The sequence below is a fragment of the Melospiza georgiana genome, chromosome 32, assembly GCF_028018845.1.
Source record: "Melospiza georgiana isolate bMelGeo1 chromosome 32, bMelGeo1.pri, whole genome shotgun sequence".
Taxonomy (NCBI): Eukaryota; Metazoa; Chordata; class Aves; order Passeriformes; family Passerellidae; genus Melospiza; species Melospiza georgiana.
In genome coordinates, this window is record NC_080461.1 from 4,415,929 (window position 1) to 4,426,022 (window position 10,094).

General features: G+C 56.2%; 1 protein-coding gene across 1 annotated transcript; it reads left to right on the plus strand.

The window, feature by feature from the left end:
- The first annotated feature begins 402 nt into the window (after positions 1–402).
- LOC131095006 (Fc receptor-like protein 4) lies at positions 403–7,794 on the plus strand. The gene is given in 12 exon segments (XM_058042596.1): positions 403–433; positions 873–893; positions 982–1,196; positions 1,402–1,684; positions 3,254–3,521; positions 3,610–3,914; positions 4,002–4,079; positions 4,446–4,467; positions 4,517–4,635; positions 4,721–4,821; positions 7,175–7,309; positions 7,624–7,794. Coding segments are annotated over 12 exon segments (1,749 nt in total).
- The last annotated feature ends 2,300 nt before the right edge of the window (positions 7,795–10,094 follow it).

A 10,094-nucleotide genomic window follows, 5' to 3' on the forward strand; every position in this document is an offset into this window, starting at 1 on the left:
TCCTGGTAATTCCAACCCCTGAATTCTCCCTTCCCCCAGGACCTTGGTTCTCTCCAGGACCATGGCCTAAACCATGACAGACGCCCATTCCCAGGGACACCATTCCACTGGGATCCCTCATTCCCCTGGACACCCAGCCCTGGCTCCTCAAACCCTCTGAGCCCCCCAGTCCTGCAAACCCCATGTCCCACCATGTCACCCCCAGCCTTGTCCCCATCCTGTCCCCATCCTACCCACAGCCTGTCCCCAGCTTGTGGCCACCCTGCCCCCACCAAGGGCTACCTACACGTGGGGACAAAACGTGACCTCGCTTCCTTCTACTGGATTCAAAGAGAAGCCAGCCAGGGGAGCGGTGGCCACAGCAGCAAGTGACAGCCAGTGCACATGGCTGGGGACACTGGGATGGCTGGGAAGGTGACGCTGCTCCTGTGGGGTGAGTGCCCCAGGCACAGGCCTGACACCCCGGGGATGGGGAGGGCAGGGGGCACAGGGGGGCTGCAGGGTCCCCTGAGGCCCCCAATGCCAGCAGAGCCAGAGCATGAGGTGACCAGAGCCATGGGGTGGCCGAGGGGATGGGAACAAGGGACAGGAATGTAGGGACAAAAATGTTGGGGCAAGGATTTGCAGAGGCATCATGGGCCTGGTGGGGGTGACCTGTGCCAGCATGGGGTGACCATGGCGTCCCCAGTTCAGGGGTGTCCACAGTGTGACCCAGTGTCCTGCCTGAGCAAGGAGTGCCTGCAGTGTCTCTGTCCCCAAGGGGTCTATGTCACACAAGGGCACTTTGGGGACAGCCCCCGTCCCCCATCCCCCATGTGGTGCTTTCCCCAATGGTGCCACCCCCATCCAGCCCTGTCCCTTCTCCCTTCCAGCCCAGACCCTCGGCCTCACTGGTGAGTCCTCAGGGGATGCCATGGCCCCACCCTGCTGTCCCCAGCCCCACACTGGCCCTGGCAGGCTGGTGTCCCCTGTCACCCGCAGGTGCCCAGACCACCCAGCTCCTGGTGGAGCCTCCCTGGAGGCCAGCAGTGCTGTGGAACCGGGTGACACTGACCTGCCAGGGCTCCGCCTGTGCCACCACCTGGTACAAGGACAGGCAGTGCTGGTGGCAGGAGGGACAGCACCACCTCAGTGTCACCGAGAGAGGAACCTACACGTGTGACAGACTGAGAACCGGGCTCAGCCTCCCTGTGACAGTCTTAGATGATGAGGGGGATCTTTAAAGATCAACATGGCCCCTGAGAGGACAGGGTGGGCTCCGCTCCATGAGTGGCCTCACATCCCTCGTGTGGCAAGGGCCTGTGCCCTGCCCACAGGGACATTCCAGTGCACCCCAGAGCACCCCAGAGCACCCGGATGTCCCCAGTGCTATTGGCACCCACCTCAGCCCGGTCTCATCAGTGAGATGTGACCTTCCTCTCCCAGAGCCCACTGGTGCTGCAGGTGCCAGCACAGGCACTGCTAGAGGGGCACACCTTGACACTGCGCTGCCGCTGCCGGCAGGACAACCATCTCACCAGGGTGCAGTTTTACCGAGAAGAGAAGGATCTCGGGAGGTCCCTAAAGGGGACCATGCTGTCCCTTTCACCTCTGCAGCTGCACCACAGTGGCCGCTACAGATGTGAGGGCTTGGTGGGGTCCTGGCAGTCACGGCTAGCAGCACCAGTGACAGTGAAAGTGCACTGTGAGCACCCCTGTGGCTGAAACTCCAATATCTTGACAATCCCAAAGCCACTTCCCAGCAGACTCAGAGTCACAGTCCTCACCTCCCCTCACCTTCCCAGAGCTCTTCACGGTGCCGGTGCTGGAGGGTCCCCCCGAGCTCAATGTAGGTTCCCCCCTGACTCTGAGCTGCCTCAGCACCCCCAGCCCCCTGCGTCCCCGAGCCCCTCTCCTGCACGTGTTCTACCAGGAGAGGCAGGTGGTGGGGGACCCACAGGGTCCCGACAGCTGCTGGTGCCCACCATGGGGGTGTCCCAACTGGGGAATTATGTCTGTGAGGTGCAGTGTTGGGGCGGGGGCCGTGTGGAAGAGCAGCACCCGGCTCCGCGTCACGGTGCACAGTGAGTGAGGGGATGAGCACGGGGAGCCCCCACAGATGCCTCAGGTCCCCCACCCTGCCTGGAACCCCCCAGACCTCCCTGACGCCTGCTCTGGGCCACCCAACCTTTCCCAGATCACTCCCTGGCTCCCAATATCCTTTCTCAGGTCCCTCCCTGGGACCTCCAGCCCCTACATGGGTACTCCCATCCTTCTCTGACACCTTTGCCGTCTCCTGCAATCCTTGCTGCAGGTCCCTCCCAAGGTCCCCCTATTCCTGGCTCATGTTTCCCTCCATCCCTCATTGGGTCCCTGTGGGAACTCAGCACATTCCTGATGTGCAGAGTTACCAAGACAACCCTTGGGGGGGCTCAGAGGTCCTGGAACGTTGCCAGAAGTGTTTGGTGGTTAGACTTTGATCCTGCACAGGAAACAACACCTGTATGAGGATGGGAGGATCACATGGGGAAAAATGCTGAAGGGATAGATTAATTATAATGTGAAAACACAAGTTTTAGAATCCCCATACAGGGGGGTTCTAGGAGACAAAATGGAGGAATTAGAGCGTGTCCTGTCCTTCTTCTTCTTCTTCTTCTTGTCATCCATCTTCAGTGGTGACAGTGGCACTTTGAGATTGGTTCTTACTGAATGTGCACTTGTCAATAAGGGTGAAAGGTATTGGGGAGAAAAAGTAAATATCTGACACGTAGTTTTTAGTATGAAAATAAGCGACCGCCCCAAGGGCAGTCAGTGTGCTCATGGCTGGCTTGCTGTGCGGACCTCTGTCAGGCCGGGAGAAAATATTGTAGACAAGAATTAATAAACAACACTGAAGAACAGAAAAAATTCAAGACTCATTTCATCCTTTGGAGCGCAGGCAGCCCCAAGGCCATCCCGAGCCTTTCCAGGCCATTAGAACAGCCGAGAACAGGGCAGGTCCCCTCACCCCTCCCTGGGTCCCGTCACCCCTCTCTGCAGTCTCCACACATTCCCCAGGTGACACCACCCCCTCCCTGGGTCCCTGTACCCATCCTGGTGTTGCTCATCTTCCTCTCCAGGTGTTCCCTCCCTGACCCCCTTATCATCCCTCGATGTTCCTTTCTAACCCTCCCTCCCCCAATCTCTGCACACCCTCTCCTTCACTAGAGTTCTCCTGCCCCTCCCTGACACCCCCCGGGTCTCTCACTGTCCCCTGGTGTCCCCTCTCCCACAGGTGTCCCGCCCACAGGGGTGTCCCTGTCAGCACAGCCCCCAAGGGTACAGGTGGCACTGGGGGACCGAGTAATGCTGAGCTGTGCGGTGGCCATGGGGACAGGTCCCCTGTTCTTCTCCTGGCACCGGGAGGGCTCAGGGGCACTGTCGGGCACCGGACCCTGCCTGGTGTTGCACCACGTTGGGGACAATGACAACAGCCAGTACCGGTGCTGGGTAAGCGATGGGGACAGCGTGGCCGAGAGTGTCCTCCTGAATGTCACCGTCCTCCATGAGCGGGACCCTCGATCTGGGCATGACCCCACCCATGGCACCCCCATTCACCTCGCCATGTGCCAGCCGCATCTCTGTCCCTGCAGTGCCCGTGGCCAATGCCACCATCATGCTCGGTCCCCTGTTACACCAGGAGCGCACAGGTGACAACGTGACCCTGCATTGCTCGGTGCAGGTGGGCTCAGCCCCTGTCACCTTCACCTGGCTGCACAATGGGCAGGAGGTCACCCAGGGTCCCGTCCTGGAGCTCAGGGACATCGATGTGGGACATTCGGGCACCTCTCAGTGCATGGCCACCAATCAGCTGGGACAGGACGGGCACCGCGTGTTCTGGGCACTCAGCCCTGAGCTGGCCCTGGAGGTGACACCTGGCTCACCCTGGGTCACAGGTGGGGTGACATAGGTGGGGTCACCAGGGAGTGCAGGACCCCTGGGGTGATGGGTGACCCTAATGTGACCCCCTCTGTTTCTTGCAGTGGCCTCAGGGGTCGGTGGGGCCCTTTTGTTCCTGCTCCTGCGTGTCATTGTGACCTGGCACCTGTGGCACAGTGTGGGTGGGTGACAATGGGGGGATCCTCTACAGGGAGCTGTAGAGGCCCACAGAATTGGAGAAACCATAGGGAAATACCCATAGCACCACAATTGTGACATTGGCTAGGGGTCCTGTAGGGTTTTGGGAGGTGCTGGATGGTCCTGCAGGGATGTTGGGGATTCTTTCCAAGGCCCTGGGGTATTTTGGGGGAGTCTCTGTCCCTCCTGGGATTTGGGTTCTTGAGTGTGAGTTGTCTGAGGACACTGGGGAGGCTCATGGATTCTGGCGAGCTTCAGGGATACTTGGAGGTCTTGAAGGGGTTCAGGAATCCTGAGAGGGGTCAGGGCCCTGGGACCCCACAGTCAGTCCTCCCCTGCTTCCATTGCAGCCGCCAGGAAGAAGCAGGAAAGGTGAGTAGGGGGCTCAAACCACACTCTCCCCTTTTACCCCAACCCCAAGACCTCCCATCCCCTTCCCCACAACCCCTTTGTTCACTCAGGGCCCCTCCGGATCTCCCGCCCCCCCAGAGGAGGGGGAGCTGCTGTACACCCACGTTGTGGTCACCAAGAGGGCAGGGAGTGAGTACGGGGGACACACACACAGAGGGACAGGTCACCCACAAGTGTCACCCCACCCAGATCCCACAGCCCGTGTCTCTCGCAGTGTCCCCACGTGCCACCACCCTCCAGGATCCCCAGGTGACCTACGCGGAGCTGCAGGGACCCCAGGGGCGACCGCGGGAACTCGGTGACATCTACGGGAATGTGCTGTGACACTGGGGGGAACTGGGTGTCCCTGCCCATGGGCACCCACTCGTGTGTGTGCTGCCACTAAAACTGCCCCTCTGCCTCCCTGTGGGGGCACAAAGATCCCAAAGGGCTGAGAGAAGAACAATTTCCTGAAACAGCAATGACAGAGAATAAAACCAACAGAAACAGGAACAAGGTTCAGAGTCCTAAGGGTCACACAAGGAAAGATTTCCAGGGAAAGCGCCCAAAAAGGAACAAACCCTGAACACTCCCCCCAGCACGTTACCTCCACCAGAAGAACCTGGCAGGGCCCTGGACCTTCCTTGCTCTGATGGCCAAAGCAGCTTTCAGGAGGCTCTGAATTCTTTTGTCCCCTGTCACAAACCCCTCCTCTGTCATTGGCTTTCAGTATATTGGTTTCCCCCAATTATTTTGACATAATACAGTTTGTAACCTATTTTTAACTGCTTTTGATACACTACTATTTTTCACCTTTTTACCCTAATCCCTGTGTAGAATATATATTTAAGTGTGATTATTATGTTATAGTTTAGGCTCTCACAAAAGATCAAGATAGAGACAATGTGCTGTGTGTTATAACATTAACTGTTGCAGAAGTAGCTAGTGCCTTTATTTGTGTAACTAAGTGACAATGATGAGAATAACTCAGATAATTTTGTGAAATAGCTAATGTTGATTTAATGTACTGGTGGGGTATCTGATCTGTATGAGAAGAACACATTGAGAAGTAGCAAGTAAAGAAACATCAAAAGGAACCTCCATTCCCATGGCACCTCAATCTTCAGTGATTTCCCCATCTTCAGGACCCCCATTCCCAGGGACCCCCTCCCTGGGATCCCCCATTCCCCTGGACACCCATCCTCAGGTCCCTAAACCCCCTGAGCTCCCCACTCATGAGAACCCCATTTCCCACCATGTGCCATACAGTCTTGTCCCCAGCCTGTGCCCAGCTTGTGGCCACCCTGCCCCCACCAAGGGGACGGACGTGACCTCACTTCTTTCTCCTTCATCCGAAGAGCCGCCAGCCAGGGCAGCGGTGGCCACAGCAGCGAGTGACAGCCAGTGCACATGGCTTGGGACACTGGGATGGCCTGGAAGGTGGCGCTGCTCCTGTGGGGTGTCACAGACATTTTTTCATAGAAATCCTTTCTTTGGGATTTTTTCATCTTCTGGGAAGCTGAGGCCCCAGAAAGAGAATGTAAACAATAATTATCAGCTGCTGTGAAATGCAATAGGTGCACCTGAGATTGGCTCATGTTCCATGTGTACAATTAAGGGCCAATCACAGGACAAGCTCTCTGGAACAGTCACAGAGAACTCTCTTGTTTTTGGATTCTATTCTATTCTTAGCTTAGCAGCTTCTGCAACTTTTCTCTCTATTCCTTTTAATATAGTCATAATGTATTATATTTCATATGTCAATAAATCCAGCCTTCTGATCATGAACCAAGATTCTCTTCCATCTCTCTCACCCTGAGAAACGCTCATCAAGTCGCTGCAATAGTGGGGTGAGTGCCCCAGGCACAGGCCTGACACCCCGGGGATGGGGAGGGCAGCGGGCACAGGGGGGCTGCAGGGTCCCCTGAGGTCCCCAATGCCAGCAGAGCCATGTTACCCACAGTGGACCTTGGTGGGACTGGGGATGTAGGGTGGCTTTGGGGACAGGAACAGGGGGGCAGGAATTTGGGGATGGGGATGTGGGGACAGGAATGTGGGGACTGGCACCTTTGGGCTTAGGGAGCTCTGGGCATAGGGACAAGGGAACTGGGATGAACGGACAGAAGGGGACAAGAATGGTGAGGATGTGGCCATGGGGATGGGCTAATGGGGATGGGATCATGAGCTGGTGGGGGTGACCTGGACAAGCATCTCTTCCCCGAGATGTCCACGGTGTCCCCATATTCTGCCTCAGCCCGGGGTGGCCTCAGTGTCCCTGTTCCCAAGGCGTCTGTGCAACAGGGATGTGATGCACGGGTGGCTGTGACACAGACATGTCCCCCTGCCTTGCCAAATCTTTTGGGGACCACCCAGACACATTTTCCCACAAGAACTTCTGTCCCCACAGGGACAGTTTGGGGACAGTCCCCACACCCCTTGCCCCTGTGCTGTTTTCCCTGCAGTGCCACCCCCACCCAGCCCTGTCCCTTCTCCTTTCCAGCCCAGGCCCTCAGCCTCACTGGTGAGTCCTCGGGGGATGCCATGGCCCCACCCTGCTGTCCCCAGCCCCACACTGGCCCTGGCAGGCTGGTGTCCTCTGTCACCCACAGGTGCCCAGACCACCCAGCTCCTGGTGGAGCCTCCCTGGAGGCCGGTGGTGCTGTGGGACCGGGTGACATTGACCTGCCAGGGCTCGGGGACCGCTGGTGCCACCACCCGGTACAAGAACAGACGGCGCTGGGGGCAGGAGGGACCTGACCGCCTCACTGTTACCGAGAGTGGCACGTACAAATGTGACAGACCCAGCACCGGGCGTAGCCCTGCTGTGAGAGTCTTAGATGGTGAGGGGGCTTCAGGTGTCTCCAGCTGGTACCTCCAGGGACCCCAATGGCTCTGGGTGGGCTCGGCTCCATGGATTACCTCCTGTGTGGCCAGAGCCTGTCCCCTGCTCTGGGGAAATCCCAGAGAATTCCAGAGTGGGGGAACCCTTTGTTGGAATTGGGGACCCCTGGTGCACCTAATGAGGGGGTCCCGGTGCCATCAGGTATGACAGGACTGCTCTGTCCCCTAGACTGGCTGGTGCTGCAGGTGCCAGCAGGGACACTGCTGGAGGGGGACACGGTGACACTGCGCTGACAGGGCTGGCGGAACAACACGGTCATCTTGGTGTCATTTTACCATGAGGGGAAGAAACTGGAGGGGCTCCACAATGGCACCGAGCTGTCCCTGTCCCCTCTGCAGCAGCACCACAGCGGCAACTGCCACTGTGAGGGCCGGGTGAGCAACGTGGCGTCAAAGTGGAGCGAGTAGAAGAGGGTTACAGTGACAGTACACAGTGAGTGCAACAATGAGGACAGGGAAGCCCACTAAACAGGCACACAGACACGACCCTGATTTTCCTCTCTCCCTGGCAATCCTTGGTGTAAGTCCAAAATTCCATACATTATTGTTTCAGGGGGACTCAGCTATCTCAGATCCCCAAATACAAATTGAATGTGTCTTCAGAGCACACCAACCTTATAAAATGATTACAACGCAACAGAGAGTTATTACACAACTAATCAGGAAAGCTAGAAAACATCAGTGCTCCCTTGCAGGAAGAGACCTTGTGAATATATACTTAGTTCTCACTCCAGAGCACCTCAATTGCTTACCTGAAACATCTGAACCACTGCAATACGCCTCAGACAGTCTTTAAACAGGCAAAGATAAGCCATCAATTCTACCATCAAACCATTTCTGTGCTGCACATGATGTTCAAAATTACCCGAGACCCAGCAAGATCAATTGTAGCCACCTGCCCAAATTGCCAGAAACATGCCCTTGCTTCTGCCAGAGCTGGAGTCATCCAAGAGCACTAGAGAGTCTCCACATCTGGCAATCAGACACCACACACTAAGCCCCTTTCGGCAGACTAAAACACACCCAGGTCTCAATAAAAATCTTTTCCAGTGAGATTTTTGCCTCTGCCCATGCTGGTGAAAAATCAAAAGATGCTATAAAACATTATTTTTTAGTTTTTTCCACCTTAGCAGTTCCACAGGAAATTAAAACTGATAGTGCTCCTGCATATACCTCACACTGATTCCAAAAAGTTTCTGTCCACTGGGGTATAAAACATGTCACAGGCATGCCACACTCCGCCACAGGACAGTCCATAGTCGAGAGGGCCCAATGTTCTATCAAAAGGATCCTTGATCAACTGAGAGGGGTACTCCAGATGTTATCTTCCATTGAGAGACTGGCCAAGGCCTTTTATGTATTCAACTTTTTGACCAACTCATTTATGGAGCCAACTCTCCCGGTCATCAGGCAGTTTACTAATTCAGCTGCAGCCCAATTAAAAGACCAGCCACCTGTGTTGATCAAAGACCCTGAATCTAAACAAATTTATGGGCCCTTTCCCATTAAATATTTGGGGAAGAGAAGATGCCCTTGTCTTTACAGTAACACTCCTAGGATCGATCCCAGCAAAATACATAAAAACTCTTTCTGGGAACGGTGAGGCAAACACCAGAGCCACCACCAGAAGAATAGAACGGAAGCCTAAGAGAGACAGCAGCAGCCTGGAGAAGAACGAGGAGAAGGACAGAAGAAGATCTCCTAAGCAGCGTTGACCACACAGGCTGGGGCTGGGCTGATGGCCCCGCTCAGGGACACGGGGCCCGCAGGGGGCCTGGATTGTGCTGCCACAAGCACCAGCCCCGGCCTGCCCTGCGCTTGTCTGGGGCCACGCCAGCCCTGCCAGCCCCGGCCCAGCCCCTGGGGCCCTGTGCTGCTGGGCCCAGTGCAGGCGGCTGAGTCCAGCTCTGCTGCTTCCTTTCTTCCAGGGCTCATGCACATGATCGCACAGATGCCACGCCGTTGTAAATACGTTTGAAAATTTTGAAGTTCCTGTAAATATGTTGACTACATTAGAAGTTTCCTGTAAATATGTTTTGAAGATTGTTAGCCCCTCAGATCCCATGTAAATATGTTCTGTATATTACTGTTGATGTTGTTATAACGATTGTTATAACGAAACATGTTCTGTAAATCCTAGATTTGCCAATCTTCGAAAAATAAATCCTGTTTCTTTTTAAAACCTGACTTCTCTTGGCCATTCCTTTGGGCAAAGGCAGCCTTTGCACACTTGTGGTTTGCATTTGTTCCACGTTCCCAGGGCTGGAGGTCCCTGCAGGTGCTGGCACGGTCACCCCGGGGCTGGGGGTCCCTGTGCACAGGGGCTCCCACTGACACCACTCCTGCCACTGGGCACTGCTGCACTTCCTGGCCTGGGGCACAGCGCTGTCCCCAAGAGCTCAGCTCTCACCAGCTCTCACACAAGGGGCTCTCACAGCACTGGCCCCTGCAACCATGCCACCAAAGCAGGCAGCAAACCTTCAGCCACCCTTCCTGCTGCAGCCACAGGCACTCCTGGGCCCAGAGCCACCAGCAGGCCACAGCCATGCAAAATCCACCTGCACGCTCTCAAGGCCACCACAGCCTTGGCAACTGGGCCACCTGCATCTGGGCTGCTGCAGGGGCTGATCTTTAAGCCTTGCAGACTCCAAAGGCCCTGGGCTCTGCTTCCCAGCCTGCTCTGCACTGCCCTGAGCCTGCTTTGTTCC